Source organism: Diplotaxodon limnothrissa, linkage group LG10 (genome assembly GCF_057381915.1).
Source record: "Diplotaxodon limnothrissa isolate DT_005_m linkage group LG10, D_limnothrissa_male_GT1.1, whole genome shotgun sequence".
NCBI classification, from domain to species: Eukaryota; Metazoa; Chordata; class Actinopteri; order Cichliformes; family Cichlidae; genus Diplotaxodon; species Diplotaxodon limnothrissa.
Genome location: NC_140605.1, coordinates 18,441,273 through 18,464,399, shown reverse-complemented (window position 1 = coordinate 18,464,399; position 23,127 = coordinate 18,441,273). Strand labels below are relative to the sequence as shown.

Here is a 23,127-nt window from a genome sequence, read left to right as displayed (position 1 = left end):
ATTTCTGCTTGCCTCACAAATGTTCAAAGAAATAGATACTGCCATATACCCCAAGGTTATGAAACAAATGAACAAACCAAGTATGCTGGTTTGATTCTCAGGCCCAAAGTTAGCATGAGCGCTGTAAAGTGGAGTGAGTTTTTATCTGTAACACGCAATTAGCCACAACATTAAAACTGGTGAACAAGTGAATTATAGCAATAATTTTCTCATTATAAAGATTTTGTTTAAGTGATGGAATTTAAGTAGATATAAGTAAGTGCCAGCTCTCAAAGTTGATGTGTTGGTAGCATCAAAAATGTGAAATGAACACCTGCATTATTTCTGCTTTCTGTCATAGTGATGCATGCAAGTTTTTTATTCTAAGTGTGCAAAAACAGCTGTGACTCTTAAGCCTAACACTCAAGGCTAAGGTTACATAGATGGTTTACTTTAACAAGGTTCAGAGATTCAGACTTGGGTAGCAAACACACACCACATATTAAAATGTATCACATACACGCTATCCTAAAAGCTTGAGAGAAAAGTGAAAGCAAAACATTCTACCTATAAATCCTCTCTGAAACCCAAGTTATTATCTCAGTGCTGCAGAATGTACAGAATGAAACCCAACCTGATCTCTATGCGATTGTGTGTCATTGAGCTGTAAGCTCTGCGTAGTATCATCCAAAGAAGAAAGAGCAAAAACGAAGAGCAAAACATGGAAAACATTTCTCTACAGAGCAGTTTTATACGAGCAAGGTAACGGATATGCCAAACATACACTAGCACGCACACACAACATCAAGCACTGACAGTGTTTTTTGTGATTGGTCGATCAATACAAACTCTTTTAGCAAGCTAGCATCCCTGAGGCACTTTCCCACAAACAGGCTTAACACTCTCTGGCCCTTGCTCCCCCTCCTTTTACTGCCTACACCCTCACTTCCTTTGTTTGTGTCTCGCTCCCTCAGTGTCTTCTTCTCCGTATCTGCCATATTTTATACCGTCCTTTTTTATGTCTCTCCTGTCCCTTTCATATTCTTTTTACTCTATTTATTACCACATCCCTTCTGACTAATTTGAAATGTCATTATTGCATCGCTTAAATATGATAAATGTGGCATATTTATAAGGAGAATCACATTTATAAATACATGTAACGCAAAACTACTGAAATGAAATGAAATGCAATTAAAATAATTGTTCATGGCTACTAATTAATGAATTGCAAAAATATTCAAATGAACTCATTTGTCTTGCCTAAAGGGAAATATAATTGTTCTCTCTCTCAGCTCTGGTATTCAAAGTTTTTGGTCACAAAAGCAATATTTCTGTTTTTTCCTTCATTTACTTTCTACAGTAGATTTGGGCTGTAATAACAGTATAAAGGCCTCTCATGTGGGGAATGAGAAGATGAGTCTAAAAAGTGGTTTAAGATGTTATGTTTGAAGTGTACGTGTCTGATGTCTGACCAGCTCTATATTAGTGTAATGCATAGTTGCTCATACTATTTGAGCTCTGATTGAACCCAGAGAAGTCAAAAAACGGGAACGAAAAGTTTCCCTGTGCCAAGTCGTAGGTGACTGAAGGGGATTAGAGGTTGAAAGTATTCAGTAGCTGCTGCAAATGATTGCTTTTGTGTGTCAAACTGTTTTCATTCGGGTGTTAAAGGTGTCTGTTTCATTTCTGTTGTGTTTTCTGTAACTGTCACTGTCACAGGTGTCTGCCCGTACAGAGAGCAGCATGAGAAGGCGGAACCAACCTTTCCCTCGCACCTTCAGTAAACGTCGAAGCCGTTTCTCCTCACTCTGGGGTCTGGACACCGCATCTAGGAGAAAGAGCAAAGGACACCCTTCAATTGACCAGGTACGTTTGACTTTGAGTGACTTTGCAGTGCTTGATGTTTAATTGAAATCTGTAAAATTCGATTTTGGTGAATAAATACTACTGCAGCTAAATATTGTGTGTTCGTAAGTTTATGCTTGAAACTGCTTCTTGGTGTCAAAGTAATAACTATACTTATGTGTGTTTTAATTTTGCGGTGCTTTGTGTTATTGCAGGTGTTTGCTGATGGGGCGGAGCCAGTGAGAAAGTCTTTGCAGAAGGTGTTCGAAGACTCCTCCAGTGAAAAATCTGTAAGCTTTTAACTCTGTTTGTGTAAAAACCTACATTAGATTAAATTTTGTTGTCGATGTAATATTTTATGTCTGCCCTCTTTTAACATTCCAGAAGATGAAGCAGTTTTGCTGTTTCTGCTGAACATTAAGTAATAGTGCAGCTGAACGTCTCCTCACTGGGTGAAATTAAGTGCTAAATACATATAATCCAGTATCAGCGTGTTCCCACTTCTGCTGTACAGTGCAATCATTTCCCATCAAGAAATTAAAGGGAGTTGACAACCACATTGCACCATTTACAGTAATAACCTCCCTTAGGCTAAACATGAAGCTCCTCCTCCCTTTATTAGTTTGGTATTCACCACAAATCAGCAGAGTTCGTGTGGCTGTGGACTCATTTCTTCTCATTGTTTGCTTTTTGCATACACCAAGAGGAAAAATCACTGGAGCATCAGATGAATCTTTGTTCTTGTATAATGGGTAATGGGCTTCTTAAGACCCCGAGGCCAGCTACATCACTAGATTTTCCACCTCCTTTCACTTAACTAAGATCCTTTTGGGGCTCTGGCTCTTTGCAGGGTGGGTTATCTAAGGGAAAGCACAAAATCCCTGCACCCTTCTGCACCATTGAGCATTTTTTTAGGTCGTTTTTAAAGCCCTTGCTTTAATATTTTCAGACGTTTGCTTCTCTCCTCGATGAAGAGTGATTGGAGACATTTGCAGACTCATAAAGCTTTAAAAGCGGCAGAATATCTGTGTCTCTCTCAGCGTCATTGGACAATGCTCAGGTTTATTTGTGTTGAATAAACAACCCTTGTCATCTTCTGCAGCAGTTTTTTAATATTCTGAGCAGTGTGGACAGAGTCCCTTTATTTAATTTGCTTCAGGCAATTCCATCTTTATCAGTATCAAAAAGGCTATCAACTGGGGGATTTTCTGTCTGCTAATCCCACAGAGACAAATTTAATCTGATATGTTCACATCATTAGTGTTCTGACGTTTCAACAAATATGCAGACATTTGCTACCATAGGACTCGCTGGTTTCACACCATCTGTGTTCTCTTGTAACTGCTGTACTGACCACACTTGCACACAATTGCAAATAATTAGCTATATATCATAAGAAAGAAAAACATGTTTCCTAAGACAACCATATCAATGTAGTTTTCCAGTATGCGACAAATCTATATGAATTTTAAGGAAAAATGTCCAGTTGCACATAGGTTGTATAGGACAAGCCTGCTGGATCCATATTTTATGAGCACTGGTAAAAAGCACCAGAGATGAGGAGAAGAGAAAAGATAGGCTTTAGTCTGAACCAAGCAGACAGAAGCTAAGTCTGCAGCAATAACCTGCTCTGGCAGTGCAGGCCCCCAGTGGCACAAAGAGAGATCAATTTTTTTTTCCACCCACGCCAGGCTTCAGCTGGCAGTGTATGGGATGACTGTAAAGAAAAGCATAAGATGTAACGTGCTGTAGTTGGCAGTAAACTAGAGCTGGAAATGCTTTATCAGTGGCAAAGATTTTCCTCATTGAGCATTTCCAGCAAGAATAGCTCCAAATGTTCACATCTGATTGACTTTCCCAGCTTTAATTTGCTGTTTGTTCTGGGGAATCCCTTTGTTAGCATAAGCTGGAAAGGAGAGTTTAGCAGGGATCTGAGAACCCCGCCGCCCCACACACACCATCACCACCCTCCAGCAGAGGCATCCTAGATAGGCCAGGAGGGGAGCCAGATGGTGCTGAGCAGGACTGGGAGTTCAGGGAGTTGGGGGAGGTACTACTTACAGGCCCCCCAGTCTGTTGTCTGTCTGAGATAATGTGTGCGCGTCTGTATTTTGTTTGCGCATGTGGCCTGTTTGTGTTTGTGAATATAAAAATGTGCTGTTGCATGTAGTTTACTGTGGCTGTTTCCCTCTTTGTTTCACTTTATCTCTACCACGCAGATTCACACACAGACACACACGCGTACAGATACAGCCAAGTCGAAGTTCATTTCGACAGGGACCACCGGGCCTGATTGTTAACTGCCGGCAGATTGTATGGCGTGAATGAAAGATGGGGAGGAGAGAGCTGATGGAATGATGTACAGATAGGGGGAAAGGGCACCAGAAGGAGAGGCAGTGATTAATTGGAGGCTGGCGTGATAGAAGAATGAAAGAATAAATGTGGATGCTGTTACTCGATAGGTGGAGATATATTACAGATGGGGGGAATAGAAGCCAGCAAGGCGGCTGACAAGGCTGCCAGATTGTTGTAGGTCAGACTGATGGGCCGAAAGGTTACAGATTATGCTTTAAAAACAGTAACACACCCATAAAAATGCAAGTGTAAGCTATATAACATGTGCTACATGCAATGCAAAAAGCTTGTACTGCAGTACAAGTGTCATTACTGAATTACTGTTTGTGAGTTTCACGATTGCATTAAATCTGCCTTGTCTGTTTATGCTTTCTGCCACTGCAGCTGCTCAAAGATGCATAAACTTAAACTTGCTGAGTGTCTGTGCTTGTTTTTATTTTCAGAAGGAGAGAGAAGCTTCTGTGAAAAGTCTTCCTCAGCAAAATGTAGACAGTGATATTTGGGTTCCTGAGTACCTGAAACCCTCCTGGGTGTGTTTGCCGAACAACCAGCCCATCCTGGCCGTCATACAGCCCGGAGAGACAACACTGGAAGTCTTGAACACTGTCTGCAAGGTGGGCCATTAAAAACAGCATTGATAATATTGCATTACCAGAGACTGCACATAAGAGAAATGCATTTTACACAGTGCACTGCATATAATCACCAATGTAACACTGATGTACTTTAGATTGACAGTTTGCAAAGTGACAGACTGCACAATGTTTCCTCTTTTTATTGCATACACAGTAGCACTTTATAATACTGCAAATTTTAGTATTGATCCAAAGTAAATACAGGGCCAATATTGCCAATACCAATACAGTCACCGATACTTTAAACCTGTAAAGGCAGCTGAGAGAATTATGTCATGATTCATGTGATAAATCATCATTAATTAGCAAATTCTCAATGGATTTTATGATCACTAAATCATTTGTGATTTGGAGGCTTTGGAAGTGTGGCTGTCTGTCACCCACCTCCAATATGCAGCTTTATTACCTGCTAGCTTGCAGACGCAGAATGACACACACAGCATTCAAGCGGCTAGGAATGCAATTAATTCTTCTCAACAGCTTTTTCAAAACACAGGCAATCCCCAAGGTATTAAGAAATTAGACACAGCCCTGTAGAGAGGTCAGAATACCATTAAATTATATGAGGAAAATGAAGATCTGCCATATTACTGTCAGCTGTCATTGTTGACAGCACATTGATGCACATTATCAGCGGTTCATATACGGTCTTCTTCAATGTACATATATGAATTTGAATGTAACCGAGTTCTTTCAGTTCTACTTCTATGACAGTTCTCACAGAGTCACAGATCTTTTAATAATGCTCTTACCTTTCAGGATACACTGTATATTGCTGTCATTCACAGTCCATCACTTGTTTTAACTTCATTACCTTTTCTCCTTAATTGGCTTCAGCAAGAGACACATAATAGGCGTAATATTGCCTAATGACGCATATGTGCATGCAAGTCACAAACGTAACAGAGTGAAGCAGAGCATCCATCATCATTATCGTCCATGATTTTGGACCAGCATGTTAGACAGCATTCCCCAGCACTATTATTAAAACTCAATATAGGGAATGTCTTTTTGAATAGAGTTCCAGTCATTTGTTGAACTGATGTCAAAGTGGACTGAAATTTGAAGTATCTGTGGTAGGCGGTGGCATAACATTTTAATGACACACTTTATGTTGGTTTCTCTTTACCTTTCTCCTTATTGCCAGTCACCAGATACTTTAAAGCTTAAACATGTACTCGCATGTACAAGTAATATGTTCTTGTTGCCCCCAGACCCATAAGATCGATCCCTCTGGCCACTACCTGCGTTTGAAGGTGCTGGTTGACAACCAAATACTTTATTATGTTCCCACATTTGAAGAGGACATCTCCGATCTGGTGAGGAAATACACACTAAGCCACATTAGATATATATTTTTAAGTAATAACCAGGTGAATATCCTAGGTTTAAATATCCATATAAGTTAATCAAAGACATGCAGCACACATTATTATGCTGTTTGTGTGATTCTAAGTTTATTGCAGTATGTTATTTGGATTTGCCATCTTCTTATTCATATTTTTATTGTCAGATATGGATGAATGCTTGTGCATTTTTCATGAGTTGGTTGCCGTTTTGATTTGCCGTGCATACAAAATCACCAGGATGGAAAAGAAGCACTATTGCATAAACTATAAATTATGCAAAGTAGCATTTCAAGTCTATTGTGTGCACTACGAAGTCGCCGTTTGTGTTTGTGTGCGTCTATTTATCATAAGAACAGTCACACTCACTGAAAGTCCCCACCACCACCGCATTATTCATCTGCTGTAAACCCCAAAACAAATCCTCTTTTTGATTGCGCCTTGTAGGTGATACACTGAAATCTTTCTCAAAGCACAATCATTTTTATAACTCGCTCTTTTCCTCAAGAGCTCTTTTATCTTCCTGCTTTGATCAGTGACTCATTTCACCCGCTTTCATCCTTAGTCTATGATATTACGTTATTATTTCTCCTCAGTGAAGGCTACTACACACTGCGGACTTCTGTTCCTGTCTGTTGCTGCATACACACAGCTGTGTCCATGTTCTAGGCTTTTGTGAGCTCAGGGTCTTGTCTGAGCACCCACTCACTTCATAGCCCTGACCTGGATTTTGACCCCACAACCTTCAGATACAATTGCTTGGCTAAGGAGCCAGAATAATACATGAACCTGTTCATTTCTTATTAATAACAACAGCATGACCTTGACCTTATCTGTCCAACAACACTGCTACCCATCCATTTTTCCCTATATATAGATATATCTATCTCTATTTGTTTGTTTCTCTTTAATTACAATTATTTATTTATATATGTGCTGTTGTGTGTTTACAGCTCTACAAAGAGATTGAGATTTATCCCAAAAGTACCAAAGTCGTCCAGTTTGACAAAGCCGAGTTTTGCAACAACGGATATGGTATGCTTATTTCTGACAATAGCAGTCAGTTCTTGACACACCCATAAATTCTGTTTCAAATTGATTTTCTAATGGACTTCATCTAGTCATGCTTTGTTAATGAATAAAAGGGAATTACCCAAATGAAGGGCACACATGATATGGAGTGGATTTAATTGCTGTGGTTATACAGCAGTTTACGCTGTCAAATAGAAATATTTCAAAGACGACCGAAGGAATTAAATGAATTTCTCTGTGTCTAACTATCTATGTCTGCAGGTTTTTCTGTGGCAGTTTTAGAGGAGGATGGGGTGCAGCAGCTCCAAGTTACTGAAGTGAAAGCAGGAGGAATGGCTTCAGCGAAAGGTACACATTTTATGCATACGTTGACATGTGTAAAGGAGATTAACCCGTTACTGTAGCACACTTACAAGTGATGCTTATAGAGAACGCATTCCCAGCCAAGAGATGCTAGAGTCAAGAACAATGGCCAAAGTGATGTTTTTATGCTTTTATTCTGAAGGCATGACGTTCCAAAACCTTTATCCATAAAATAAAAAAAAACAAACAAACCATAAAACAAGAACAAAGAGATTTTATAAGGCGTTGATTTGTGGCTGTTTTCTATTCTACTCTCTGCTTTGCACTGCTGGGTCTGGAGATCAACCCCCCCCCTCCCCTTCACCGGTCCCTATCTTCTAACTGAGACAGTGACACTCTAATGGGTTTGAGAAACATATGGCTGCTTGGTAGATACAACACTAATGTATAGAAAATAACATGCCCCAAAACTAAGCCCCAGGGTCAGACCAAGGTTACTCAAGTGTGAGATTGTGCCCTCTAGTGTATTAGCAATCTGAAAGCTGCTATCTTAGCAGGCTGCCAAAAGACACAGGACTCAGTTGATGTTAGAAGTAGAAAAAGATTGAAGCATCCACATACGACAAAGCATCTTATTGCAATCTGGGCACGATATTCTGCTGAATCACAGAGTTAGATGCAGTTTAGTGGGTCCACATGAGCACTGTGATGAGCCTGTGTGTATGTGTGTGGTTTATTAACAGTGCAGAGAGTGAATGGGGAATTGAAAGACATCACGCTTGATTTTCTGCAGGGTACATGCAGAAACCAGGCCAGCACTGGACAAGGAGCCCCAAAGGGTCTATTTCTCTCTCACTCCCGCTCTCGCTCTTTCACTGTAATTCCCATTTCCCCTCCTCACACAGCAGCACACACAAAGGCACATCCATGCATTGCACACAGGCATACACACGCAGCCGTATATGACCAGAGGGGTTATCTCTCTCTGCCCAATAAAGCCTCTGCTACAGCTGACACTTCACATTTCAGACAACTAGGTCATAACTTAAGGCTAAATGTGTGCCTTATGCGTCTATATGTATGTAACTGTGTGTTGCTGTTCTATGAGAATCCTACTGAATAATGTCGCTGCTGTCTCTGTTGCAGCAAATAATTTAAAATGAGACTGAAATAGGAAGATAAGCTCATACTCACAGATGACTGCAGTCAAAACATGTCCAAAAATCCCCTTGTGTGTTACTAGATGAGATGAGGCTGCTGCCACATCTCTAAACAGCTGTCACAGCCAATTGGGTTTATTGATAAGGTTAGCTGCTAATTGGATTGCTGATTGAGTGATGATTCTCAATTAACAGAATGGGGCACAGGTGCTTGAGAGGAGGAGCAGCAAGACAAAGAGCAAGGCTCAAACTGAAGCTATGTTCCAGTGTTTTGTTTGTTCACCTATTGTACCATGAAGAACGTATACACACAGTGGGCAGGACAGGACAGGACAGGAATAGACAGACATTGTACTTTGCCTCTTAAACCCACCCCGTCTTGTTAGATCAGTATTTGCCTCAGGCAAGCAATCATAGAAGGATGCATTTTTGATGTGATGGAACACATTTGCATCTCGGAGCACCTGATTAGTCTCCGAGGTGCTGCTGGGAAGTATGGTGCAAAAGTTTTGTTTACATAAGTCATCTGTGAGCAGTGCTTTTGAGCGGCCCATAGGAATTCTGCTGTTGGTTGGATGTTTTTTGGGTCATGAACTCACAGATAATGCTTTTACTGACTGTGCATTGTTTGAAAACTTTCTCTACAATAATTTATTTCATATTGACTTTGTTTCTTAAACTGTTTTTTACCATATGCTTAGTGAAATTTCACATTTGTTACATTTTTTTTGCCCGATTCTCTGTCAGGTTTGAAAGCAGGGGATGAGATTCTGTTACTTAATGGTAAAGAGGCATCTGCCCTCCAGAAGGATGACATGATGTCTGCATTTACAAACCAAACCCTGACCTTGAGCATCAGCACCCTGCCCCAGTTGGATCCTCGGATGGTGTGCTCCTGTCCACCCCGGCGCTCTGATGTGGAACAAAACCTAGCCACAGACATTTTTTCCCAGAGCCAAGGTAAGGTTTCCTGTCTCAAAAGATTTGGGGATCAGTTGAATAAGCTGTTTGCTTTTTAAAATAATCTACATGTAAGCAGTTTTTCTTAGTTGATATTTATATACTGACATATTTACTTAGACATGCATAGTTCTGAATGAATGACAATAAAGGAAAAAGAACAAAATGATTCTTCCTTTTTTTGTCCTTAGCATTGCATTCACATATCTTGTGTTGCGTGATCATTCACCCTCTAAAACCCAACTTTCTGTGGTGAAAAAGAGAGGTTTCAGATACATCTTTTGCATGCAGTGAGGTGAACAGGGCGATCTACTAATTATGCATGGATGCTGTCTGATAACTAACCTGCAGGCAGCCGCCATCCTTCCTTTGACCTGCTCTTTTTATTTGTGCAAGGGCATCATTTGTATTCCTTATAAACCAGGACTTGCAATGCGCAGCCTGACAAGCTGGCATTGTTTGGAACTCGGAGCAATATGAATATTAATATGAATCCTTCAGCAGCGTGGAGCTGTCATCATGCAGAATATGCCATATGCAAAGGGTCAGATGGAGAGAAAAACACTTAAGCAGCCAGATGGAGGTTATTGATGATGTCATGCTTTGAGGACACAGGTGTATAAAAGAGTTCTTCAGCACAGAGACTTTAAAATGGAAGGAATAATAACTAATTTTACTAAACAGTGATATCATAATAAGAAACACTAAAGGTTATAGGAATCTTTAATTGCTGTCACTTTAATCCAACACAAAGAGGATGCTATTAAATTATTATTTTCATTAAAAAGTTACGACTACATACTTGTGACCTTTTAAAAATCAGCCAGACTCACCCAGGCTCTCAAAGTAAATGCAGATGAAGTGCACAAATAAATGAAAGCAGCTTGGTATAGGTATGTGTATGTGTAGTCTTCTTTGTCAGCTTTGCCTTTTGTCCTTTTTGTAGAAGACATCCTGGATGATGTGTCAGGTTTGCCACTGGAGAGCCCAGATGATACTTATGAGGAGGAACCTTGTCTGTCCTTGCAGAGCCACAGGGATCATCCGGAAGATAAAACTTGCATTGGGACTGGATACAAAGTAAGATATGTTTTACAAAGCCACAGTTTCACACACCAAGCCAGGTAAAAAATTCAGACATGCAAAAATAACAGTTTAGCCCAACAGAGGATGGAGTTTTTGGTGCTCAGTGTTTGATGTTTTGGCAGCTTTAGTCTTAGCTTTCTTAGTCTTTGATTTGTTGCATTGTCATCTTGCAGCCTGACATCTTCGGGGACATTTCTTACATTTCATGCCAGACAGCAAAGGAAAACACAATCATTTGATCAACAATCCAACACAGGCTGGATTTATGTTTGAACAAATTTCAGCAGTCGCTTTGCTTTCATGTTTTATATAAGAAGAGTTTGCCAAACTAAGTCTGAACAAAGCTAAAAGGTTCAATAGAATGAGTGCTGGATGAAAAAATTCAGCAGATATGAGAAGTGATTGACCGGCACACCAGTAAGCCCTAGCATGATACTTAATGTGCGATGCTTTTCCTCAGACTTCTAAAGAAAAGATGCACTATGATCTCATCTCCCCTGGGTTACAATTGATCAAACAATGTAAAAAATGCATCACTATCTACACAACCAAATGTATCCAAGTTATATGTTATATACAAGGTATCTAGTTTAACATTAAAAAAAAACATACACCAATTATTGTTTGTGTTATATACAGGACTATATACAGGAATAACACTATGGGCAAAATTACACATACAAAAAAAGGTGTGTGTAAAACGCCACATAACAAAACAGCAGTGTGGCTATTTTTGCAAAAGGCTGTCACAAAAATGTTGTAATATCAAATTTCTTATTTATTTCTTTAGGCATGCAGTGTGTTTCTCCAGAATAGTTTGTCTTTCCCTCTGCGTGAATGATTTATTATCTCAGCTCCTACAATATCCAAGAACATTGTTTTGCTGAAAAACTCACAATTAGTTGTTTCTGATGCACACTGTGGTGTTTAACTATACCTTTTTAATGAGCTAGTGATTTGCTAATCTATGCCAATCCATAAGGATATGTATGCATGTATATGATGCAGAATACAAACTGACCTTCTTTATTTTGTAGTTTCCCACATAGGGGTCACTGAATAACTGTGAAATGGCATTGTTGGCAATGACCACATGGGTCATTTCCACAGGGGGTCACAATGACACAATAATCCGCTTCAGTTTCTTTTAAACTTGTAGTAGCAAGACACAGTTAAATACGTACAGACACACAACAGTTGATTTATGCTCTTTTTTGTGTAATTTTTCCAGATCCTGTTAAATGCAGGAACGTGTGTGGATTTTCTGATTACTTTGCTTTGAATTGTTTCTGCATGTCACATGAAACCAGAAAAAAAGTGTTGGTCTAAAAAGATGGGAGATTCTCAGTGGATTTTCTGTTGTCACAGTCATAATATATAGGGCATATATAAGCCCAACATGATGGTTACAGTGAGTCTGTGAATCCTACGGATTTAACACTGTAATCATAACCATATTCTTCCTCCGATAACAGTTTTCTGTGGTGCTGACAGCATATTGCATTAGCAGCACCGTATTCATAGCAAAATGTAGTGTGTATGTGTCTTGGCACATTAACAGATGTGCACATAGTACGTGTTGGGTGCGAGTGTGCGTTCTGGAACACTGAACTGGAGACAGGTGAGTGAACAGCATCACTTTCTAATTAAGATTATGTCTGGACTGATCAGGGTCGACGCAGTGATTGCTGGGACAGGCCGTGTGCCATCCACTCTCCCTCTGATACGCTTGTCACTTCCATTACCATGACACTGTCTGATAGCCAGTAACCACCGGAAACATTTTTTCCTTTTTTGGACCAGTGTTGATAACCTAGGCATGAACAAAGAAGAAAGGGAAGGGACATCGCTGTATTCACTCTTCATTTTGTGTCAATGAGTTTCAATCTCAAGGGAGAGCTAATGGGTGAGGTCAAATGCAGCTTCAGTGAAGACTCCTCCATGATTCCAATGTGCCAGTTTTAGAAGTGAGTGAAATACTTAAAGAAAAGCTTGCCTTGCTCTTGATATAGATGAGACTCTAATTTGAACTCATGATGAAAGAAAACATTTAGTTGAAGATGCCGCACAAAACTTTCTGAAACTCTTCGCAGTTTTTAATTAACATTGAAAATTGCTTTGCCGTTTTAACCTCACAGTTGTTCTTCTGTGTATCTGCTGTATGGTTAAATTCAGTAATCAGTCAAAACTGGGATCCGAAATATATGGCCAACAAATCCAAAGCCTTTTCGGGGAATCGACCTCTTTCAGCCACACAGCCATACAGGCTAATGTACTTGACTAATCGGGATTGTTTATAAGAGGGAAAAAATATTCACTGCAAACCAGTAAACAAGAATAGAACACAAGTGTTAAGTCAGTGATCTTCATCTCAGCTTTGTGTCTTTCACCTCCTGCTCTCGTCTAACACGAGCTGTCTGATTTGTGCCCTGCTGCTTTTTTCCATCCTTTCCTTTCATCTTTACCTTTGCTGTACCCCTAATTTCCTTAGATTTTTGATTTACTGTCATATTATTTTCCACATTGAGAGCAACAATGTGACCATGACCATCAGACACAGCAGCTCTTTTCTTTTCATCCAGCACCTTCATCTGCCGTCTTGTTTTGAATGCCCTTTCTTTCCTTCTGTCCTTGTAGTTTCATTCTGATCTTGGGTCTTTTTCCACCCTCCTCCTCACGAACCCCCTGCTGTTCATTACCATAAACAACATGAGGATGCCGTTGGCACTTAAAACAGCCCCGCTCCCTTAGCTCTCCAGCCGGCTGTGGGCACTGACCTTAGCCTGAACACTTGGATGCTCAATCCAAACTTGCCACAGACTGCCAAAACTGTGGCATTTTCTTCAAAAACAAACACACATTCACCCAAACTATTTGTCCTTTCTTTATGTTGATCAGCCTTTTGTTTCTCAAGTCTCCTGTTTGGAAAAGCTTCGAAGTGCTGCGGATTGCGTCTTACCTCATTTCACCCAGCGCCTGCGGTGCCATGGTGGCAGAGGAGTGAGGAAAACGAGGCAAAGTGGGACAATTTTAATTATCCCCACATTCTAATTACTCCATTCTCCACAGTGTTTCACATCATTTAGTGGAGATAAATGAGTGTCTGGCTAGCCGGGGGATATGGGAATGTTCATTATTTTAGACAAAGCACAGAGCAACCTCCCCGCTATGATAAACCGACCAGAGAAAAAAGCGCCGATTTCTCAGGATAACGGTGATAGTAGAGATGTCGGTGATTGCTAGTGTTCTCCAAGGTGTAGTCAGCCTCACTGACAAGTGTGATAATAATTTACAAATGTCTAATAGTTTGGCTTGAGGGCATTTGAAATAGAAAATACATTATTCAGTGTTTGAAGGGTGGTGTGCAATTTTTATCAAGGTTTGTTTTGATTTATTCTTGATGATATAATTCCAGTTGTTCATTTGGAGTTAGTCTATTTGTTTAATATAATTATTATAGCTTCTGGCTATTATGACTGTATAAGTGGCACAAGTCTTCAGTTATGCTTTCACTTGCCCCCCTTCCCTCCAATCGGGCCTTTTCACCTTTGTCTCAGATGCTGTTGTTCTTCCACAGAAATTCCACTGGAGGGAGCACTGTGCTGATTTATGAAGCCTCTAAGGCAGCAATAATCTTCACAAAGTCAACACTGAGGATGCAGAAATAACACATCAATTTGTATGTTAGTGTTAGAATATTTTGGTAAACACACACCAAGAAAACACATTCTTTCTGATGGTTTTCCAAAATTTAAATAAATTCAAATGTACACGACTTAATCCTCTAATGCTGTGTTATCAGAACTGGCTGGTTGCTGCTGTTTAAGGGAATAAAAAAAGTGCCTCTAACTTTTTTCACCCATTACAACTTTGAGTTGAAGCCTGTAGTCTGCAAATCCACGGCTCTGAATTCGAAATGTTCCTGTGCAGATTTATGAAGACTCATGTCGTAACATAATCATGCTTTCAGATTATATGATTTAAGTCTCTCTCTGTATATCCCATCAGTCCTTGCAGGGATTTATGGATTTGCATGTTTTCCTGATCTCCAGTGAAATTGAACTTCAAGACATATCCTCCTTTCCTTTCCTTTCCTTTCCTTTCTCCTCCCTCCCTCCTTCCTGTCCATGCTCAAATATTGACAAGTAAATGCTTGTTCTTTTAGACAAACACTGTGCAAGGAGGCATTGGAGGCACGTCCGTAAGAATTGCTAGACATTTCCATTTACTTATACGTGTGTGTGTTTATTGCATGTCAAAATTCACTGCATAGCTGTGAAATGATGTGTGTGCTGTGCTTCTGTGTGCCAAGTGTGTGGATATGAGCAATCTCTGGTTATTCTGGCTCTCGCTCAGCATGGTTTCAGCTGATGGGTGTTAGAGCAGGTTTGTGCTTGCCTCCATGCTCCTCTGTCATACTAGACTTTCCTCCCTGTCTGTTCCGAGTCAAGGATATAGTACATTTAGTCACTGTGCTAATAAAGACTGCATGTGCTGGACTTGGAGAAAAGCTGCGACTCTCTTTCTCCACTCCAACTGTTGTTTTTATAAAAAGGATTAAAGTTTATCGTTTATGTGGAATATACTTATTTTTTGCCATTTTCAATGTTCAGAAAGAACTTATTCTGACCTGTGTGACATAGTTTCTGGAAATGGCAAGAACTGGTTTGACTGTGGGATGCATAGTTGATGCATTAGGGCACAAACTTTTTCTGAGTTGGTTTCCACGTGTTCTTTTTGTCGTTATTCTAGAAATAATTGCGTTAACCACGGTATTTCTTAAAACCCATTTCCAAACGGAGCGCAAGTTCAAATACAAGCATGTAGTGACATAAGTCTTTCTCAGCAGTGATGAGTGAGAGAGAGAGAGAGAGAGAGAAAGAGAGAGAGAGAGAGAAGGCAGATGCCTGTTGGAGTGTTTGGCTCCCACCACCCACTGCCTCTTCAACACCCATTCTCTCCTCCCTCCTTTCTCCTCCCATCTCTTCTTACATCTCTCATGAGGGTGTGAGGTTTGATCTTGTTATTTAATGTTTTGTTCTACGCCGCCTGCCACCGCTCCTCTCAAACACCTGGACAGAAAAGTGGAAGAGGCAACGAGGACAGATACGAGGCAAAGAAGAGAGTGGAGACTGGCGCTCAGGGCAGCATGCAGAGACAGCCGGTGGATTGAAAAAATAGAAAGTGATTGGATAGACGCTGTAGGATAAGGTGACATGGGAGTGCTGTTGTTCATTGCAATCTGTTCTGTTCAGTCTGCCTAATGACCCATTTGTTCAGCTGCCACAGTAATGATTTTACCAGCTGCAGTGTTTTGCAGAGGAGGGTGAGTGTTGAATAGCAGGCATCTCCTTTAGCACTTCTGATCAGTTTAGCTGGACAAGTTCGGCAACTCTACATTCTGCACAGGGCAGAAAAACACAGCCTTCCCGGGGCAGAGGAAGAGTGGAAGCACTCTGGAATTGAAAAGCAGGACAGGAAATGAAAACCTGATTTCTCGTCGAAACTTCACCTGCCGGGATGTCCGCTTTTAGGAGAAGAAGAAATTCTAAGCCACCGACCGAATCCATCTATGACATGTTACAGCTGGTGAGCTGTGCACTCTTGTTTGTGTGTGTGTGTGTGTGTGTGTGTGTGTGTGTGTGTGTGTGTGAGAGGTGGCTTGTGTTGTGGATGCAATCCCACAAAGGTTAGTGATAATGTCATGGTATTGTACCAGCAATGCTAAGCTTATGCTTAGTGCAATCCCTAGTTGTACAACCCTTTTTAATATTTTATGTAATATTTGTATCTTATGACACATTTTGAGTGTATGAGCTACCCTTTTTTTTTTAGACATTATTATTATTATTATTTACTATATCGTGTTTATATCTCAGTGGCATGGGGAGTAAAATGGCATCGATTCTGGACGAGCTAATGACTGTTATACTGCACATTAGAATCTGCGATCGAAGCTTGCACTTGTTTGTTTTGGGGTTTAAATAAACCCCAGATAAATAGTCATTGAATCCTATTAGTTATGCTCTTCACAATTTTCTCTATGTCACTTAGATTGCCAGTGTGAAAGTTAGTTATTGGTCATGGTGCGGCATCATGTTGCCATTCTTCTTCTCCTTCCTCGTTCCCCATCTCTTGTCATCTGTCTCTGCCACTGCCCCATCTGCCACTCGGCAGTCAAGGGCGAGACCTCGCTTTTAGGGCCAAAAATGGCAGTGTCATTGCTCGGCTTGTTGTGTTTAGAAACACGAAGGAATTCTCACTGCACAGATCGCAGCACATTCATCCTTGCATGCTTTTCCGGTCCTTAGTATTCTGTTTTCGGTGAACAAGATTTAATGTCTGATAAAACTTGTTCTCGGCGATGTGTAAGGTCAGTTTGGGGAGTTTAAAGGGTCTTTATTGTGGATATGTTTTTTAATGCGGTTATTACCTTTGTAAGCAATGTAAATTATTTGGATGCTACACAAAATTCAGTTACCTGTGTCATTTTACTTGTATTCAGACTTTTAGTTCATTTTGTGGTAAGTGTTTATTATTGTGACTGTAGTTAGTTAGTGATAGGAGGACTGTCGATAATCTTTGTTTGCCCAATTCTGCTGTGCAAACAAGTGTGTGTGTGTGTGTGTGTGTGTGTGTGTGTGTGTGTGTGTGTGTGTGTGTGTGTGTGTAGCAAACTTGCAAAACTGGTTTGAATACCACAATGGAAAATTATGTTTGTCATTGCTGCAGTCCAGCAGGAGACAAGGCATTGAATCAGTAAAGACAAGCTACTTCCCCAGCTGACCAGTTTATGTAAATCAGCTATCAGCAGCACACAGTGAGGTGTACTGCCATATCAGAGATTACAATAAGTAAACACTTTCACTGAACCCATAAAAATGATAGTTTTGTAACATATGTTCTCAAAAGCGCTTCCGTGAGTAACACTGGTGGCATCCCGTTTAAGTAAATGGCGATTGAAATAGGATCAAACCTGTTTTGTGCTGCCTACAGATAATACAGATTTAAACTTGCATCATCAATCAGCTTGACACGACTCAGTTTGTAGTTTTACTTTGTGATGGTTTTAGTGTCTTTGTTTGTCCCTTAGAGTTTAAATTACCTGTAGTTTTCTTCTCGATCACATTCTTTTGCCTTTCTTTAAAGGTTGCTTTATAAATGATTAACATGTACACTGGAAATAAACAATAAAGGTTCAGTGTCATCTCTGGACAGGAGGACTGGTAATTAATGAGATTTTTAGAGTTGAGCTCTCTTATAGTTGGTGTTAGAAAGAGAATCTATAATATGCACATGTACATCTATTTTTTTCTAGATTTCTCAGAAGAACTCAGTCCTTGTGACAGCCTGCCTGGGCTTGCAAAGAAAACTATTGAACTCTGGGTTTGAATTCAGAGACACCTCTTTACCTACAGGAAGTCTGTTGTAGAAAGTATTGGCAGATGCTGGAAAGACTCATAACCATTGGTGCAGCAGGGAGACATGCTGCTGTATTACTTGTAGAACATTAGATTTTTTTTAAAAACACACTCAGCCTGTTGGTTTGGATGCTGCTGCTTTTTCACTTTGTCCATTTTTCAATATGCAGCGCTCTGTTGTGTTCATGTTCATAATATATTCTTCTCAGTGTTTGGTTCCAGTGTGTAATGTTATGGATGATGTGTGACATGTGTTTCTGGTCATTACTGAACAAGTTCTAAGAGTAATATCAGAGAATGCTGGTTTTATAGTTGCAGAAAAGGAGCAGGAGGCGACAAGTCCCTTATTAGGTCTGCTAACAATCTGAATCTAGCAGGTTTCTTCATGTTTGGTATGTCTGTGAAGGTTCTCAGTCATCCAGGCCATTGTAGTCTAAGGAGCTTGGAAAGAAAAGCTTCTGGACTTCTTTAAGTTGTTTGAAGACGTTTCACCTCTCATCCGAGAAGCTTCTTCAGTTCTAGGGTCAAATGGTAGAGAGTCCCAGTTTTAAACCCTGTGGGAGTATCCCCCCAAGAGGGACAATGGACCCCCCTAATGATCCTCTACCTAATCGCACGAGCCAAGGTGTCAAAATGGGTGTGGGTCACAATCAGCCAAGGTTTCGGGTGGGCTCATTGTGAAACCTAACCACACCCTATCATTTCCTGAGGTCAGATGGCCCAGGATGTGAGTGGGCGTTAAGGCGTCTGGGAAGGGATCTCAGAACTGGATGGCAGACAGTTCGTGTCGCAAGCCACCGCCTCTGTTCAAAGATGGTCGTTCACAGAGGACATAGATGGCTTCTTTCTCTTCCTCAAAAGAGGACCCTCATTTGACCCTAGAACTGAAGAAGCTTCTCGGATGAGAGGTGAGGCGTCTTCAAGCAAATTAAAAAAGTCCAGACTCTTTTCTTTCCAAGCTCCTTAGACTTCATGTTTGGTGTCTTTGATACATAGCAGACTGTAGGAATGCGTTTAATGTCTTGTTAATGATGAATGCGTACGTCTCAAAATAAACCTACATATTATAGTCATTTAGTTATTTTATTAATTTTTGTGAGTGGTTTTTAAAGCGGTCCCTTAAAAATTCTGCATGCTCTGCTTCCTTTTCTTTCTGAGCAGAGCACAGAGCAGGTCACTGTTTTCTGCCGCGGCCTTCATGACATCAATCCCCCCGAGTGCCCGATGTCGTCGTCCTCCTCATCGTCTTCGTCATCCCTTTCTCCGAGCCCTGTGTCGGTTTTACCACCCACAGCAGCCGCGGCCACACAGAAACAGCTCTCCCACGCTGACAAACTGCGCAAGGTCATCAATGAATTGGTGGAGACGGAGAAGACTTATGTCAAAGTGAGTACAGGGTCTCTGAAGTGTTCTTTGAGCGTGCCGCAAGAATGCAGCTACGGTCTCAGACTCACAAATGTTTTGCCAAGTGTGTTCCTGTGTCATCGTCGCTGAAATACTTTTGTGTCAGTGTGAGTTATGTTGAAACCCGCAAGCGGTTGACTTCTATCCATTCTTTAAAATCTTTGCAAATGATTCATTAAATAGCCTTCAAATCAACAGACACAAGACATGCCTCATTCCTCCTCGAGCATCTGATGACAGGCTGATCTTGTTTATATCTGTCTCATTCAGGATCTGAACTGCCTAATAGAGCGCTACTTGAAACCTTTGCAGGAAAAGAGCTTCCTGACTCAGGATGAGGTACTCTTCACTTGATATTTATTATCCAAGAATTGAAATAAACTGCTTAGATACCATAACCTATACACGATTTTTGCTCGAAAGTAGTGCTGACAGTGATGTGTGTTGCAGCTGGACGTTTTGTTTGGTAACCTCGGAGAGATGGTGGAATTCCAGGTGGAGTTCCTACGCACGCTGGAAGATGGAATCAGGCTGATGCCAGACCAGGAGAGGCTGGAAAGGGTGGAGCAATTTAAGGTGAATGAATGTTGATTTTAGACCCAACTGCTTCATTTGGCTTCAAATCCTCTAATTATTTTGTCTCATTTAGGGAACACTCCCCCTTGGTACTGCTGTTTGTATAACGCATAATAAAGAGCTTATGTTAGTCAAAAAAAAAAAGAAAAAGTTGAGACTCTTTCTTATTTAGCAGCTTCTCAAAATTGGAATTTCCACATAATGTGCGTTGCCATCATTTAAATGCGATCATATAATCTTATGATTGTATGTTATGCTCGTCTGTTTTTGCAGAAGGTGCTGTTCTCGTTGGGTGGGTCATTCCTGTATTATGCTGATCGCTTTAAGATTTACAGCGCCTTCTGCGCCAGTCACACCAAAGTCCCAAAGGTCCTCGCTAAAGGTAAAAACATTAACAGATTCTTGCCTCATGCCAAGCATGCAGTCACCCCTTACTATTTTTAAAAGCAAGTCTTTGCGTTACCTTGTGCCTTACACAAAATAAATCGGTGTTTAAATTTCCGCTCCTCCAGCAAAGACCGATCCAGAATTCAAGGCCTTCCTGGCTGAGAAAAATCCCAGACAGCAACATTCATCCACTCTCGAGTCTTACCTGATCAAACCAATCCAAAGAGTGCTGAAGTATCCACTTCTGCTAAGGGAGCTCTATTCTCTCACTGACCCGGACAGTGAGGAACACTACCACCTGGATGGTAAGTATCCTTTTTTTCATTGAGCATTTAAAACTGTGGTGAAATGGTACATCATCATCTACTCGCCTGCTACATAGAACTTTGTATATTCAGGATATGGTGTTGGTGAATCAATGATTTGGGGTTTTAACTATAAATATTTGCCCCATGTAGTTGCAATTAAGGCCATGAACAAAGTTGCAAGTCACATCAATGAGATGCAAAAGCTTCATGAGGAGTACGGCGCTGTTTTTGACCAGCTGATCAACGAGCAGACTGCTGATAAAAAAGAGGTAGAACACATTAATGTATCAGCCTTAAGCCCAGTGAATGATCCTGTGACTTATTTGCTTTTTTTGTTAACATGTTGTTTTTTTTTACTTTATGCATCACAGGTGGCTGACCTCTCGATGGGGGATCTTTTACTACATTCTACAGTGGCATGGATAAACCCTCAAACCTCTTTGGCCAAGAGCAAAAAGGACCCGGATTTAGCTGCTTTTGGTACGGTTTTATGTAGATTATACCACCTGAAATTCAGGCTGCCGGGAATACCTCCTTACATAACACAGAGATATACCTACAATATAACAGAGTCTCCATAAAGTGGGGATTTGTTGTACTGATGTTTAATGTGATTACAAACCTAAACTGATCAACTGTCTACATTTTGAGTTATCATAGGTTTCATTTTCAGCCTCAGCTCTTCTTTATGAATAATCAAAAAAGGTCAATATACAGTTTGCGTCTTTATGCACAGGATAGATTAAAAACCTGTGTAGACCAAGCATTGCTAATTCTAGTGCACTCTGCCATAGATGCAGCTGAAGCTGGAAGTTTGCATAATGGACATGAATGTCATTATTATATTCTATTTTTCATAATTTTAACAGGGTTTTTTTTTTTTCATGGGGCAGAATGATTGTAGAACAAGCACAATTAATAGAAATCAACACCCACATGAGGGACTGCAGGTGAAAAATTGCTGTCACATTTACATAATGGATCCAAGTACTAATGCTAAGTAATGTGCCGTCCTGTTTTAAATTGAAATGACGTAAACTTAGATTATTAATTCAGTGGTGCTGAAAGCTACTTAACTTTACTTAATGTCCTTGTTCTTAACTCCCCTTTAGTCCTCACAGTTCACAGCTAGTAGCTTCTCTATCGCAACCCTCAAAGAGTTAATTTGACAACTCTCATTGGCTCAATTGGCACACAGTGCAACGGGAAAGTCTCAGAAACTCAGTGTAGATATGACTGAAGATTAACACAACTCAAGAATATCTCTCGGAATAATCTACAACCCTCAGCGCAGAAGAACTTGGTTCTGATGGTCAGGATCCTTAAGAGGAACCTGAGTTTGCAGCTAACTGCACTGAACCCAGTATAAATTTGAGGTCAGATGAGATAAAGAGACTGGAGGTATGTTGGAGAGATAAAGGTGATGCATTCAACTCAATGAACACCTGCACTGATGGATGAACGGGGCTAGGATAAACATTTTAGAACGGTCTCCACAAATGATGGCAAATATGTGGTCTGTCTGTGAAAGTTGGGTATTTCCCAGGAAACTATTGATGCTGCCAAAACAAGTTGTTTCAAATATGTGACCAAGCAGAACCTGTCATGTATGTAATAAACCACAACTTTTGCACCTTTTTTTTATGTCAAAGATGTAAAAATATCATCCCAGAAAATAAACCAGTGTTGCCATGACATTCTTGTTCATCATGAACATTTCTAAACTTATCAGAGGAGCTACATGCAGTTACATTTTTATGAAAGAGCACTTGCTCTGCATTTATGAATACTTTACTGTTTCGTGTGAGGCTTTACTGTCAGGCTTTGGTACTGCTCGGTGCTATTTCAGTTAATGGGCAAATGGACCCAGTCATGCAAACTGGGATCTTTACATTGTTTTTCACTTTTTGAGTGAAGTGATTATTAATGGTGTGATATGCAGTTCTCACACACCTACTCAGAAGTGCCTGGGATGTGTTTTAAAATGCACTCAGCTGAGACACTTTTGACAATAAATATTACATCTGCTTATTATATGTGCTTTCTTGGGCAAGGCGACAGTGAGTAGAAGTTGCTTGTTGCGCAAAGAACGAATGCAGACCCTGTTAATCAATTCTCTCACTTCTTTTCTCCCCCTCTCTCTCTCTGCCCGCATGCAGTGTTCAAAACAGCAGTTGTATTTGTCTACAAGGACTGCTCTAAGCACAGGAAAAAAATTGTAAGTACCTTTTTTGGACTTTTAATTTTAATTGCATTTTAAGACACAGTGATGGAGGGTGCACATCCTCTGAAGTGCTTTTAACGTGTTCTCTTTTTACATTGCATGC

The 23,127-nt window shown here is 40.4% G+C and overlaps 1 protein-coding gene across 1 annotated transcript in view; it reads left to right on the top strand.

The window, feature by feature from the left end:
• LOC146624257 (rho guanine nucleotide exchange factor TIAM1-like) overlaps positions 1–23,127 on the top strand; it is a 35,217-nt gene that overhangs the window by 9,388 nt on the left and 2,702 nt on the right. Inside the window, exons 9-24 of the mRNA XM_085364520.1 lie at positions 1,702–1,848; positions 2,043–2,117; positions 4,626–4,796; positions 6,032–6,136; positions 7,117–7,198; positions 7,457–7,543; positions 9,406–9,618; positions 10,565–10,698; positions 19,287–19,511; positions 19,800–19,868; positions 19,980–20,105; positions 20,379–20,487; positions 20,618–20,797; positions 20,951–21,069; positions 21,172–21,280; positions 22,960–23,018. Coding sequence (XP_085220646.1) covers positions 1,702–1,848; positions 2,043–2,117; positions 4,626–4,796; positions 6,032–6,136; positions 7,117–7,198; positions 7,457–7,543; positions 9,406–9,618; positions 10,565–10,698; positions 19,287–19,511; positions 19,800–19,868; positions 19,980–20,105; positions 20,379–20,487; positions 20,618–20,797; positions 20,951–21,069; positions 21,172–21,280; positions 22,960–23,018 — 2,010 coding nt within the window. The remainder of the gene's footprint in view (positions 1–1,701; positions 1,849–2,042; positions 2,118–4,625; positions 4,797–6,031; positions 6,137–7,116; positions 7,199–7,456; positions 7,544–9,405; positions 9,619–10,564; positions 10,699–19,286; positions 19,512–19,799; positions 19,869–19,979; positions 20,106–20,378; positions 20,488–20,617; positions 20,798–20,950; positions 21,070–21,171; positions 21,281–22,959; positions 23,019–23,127) is intronic.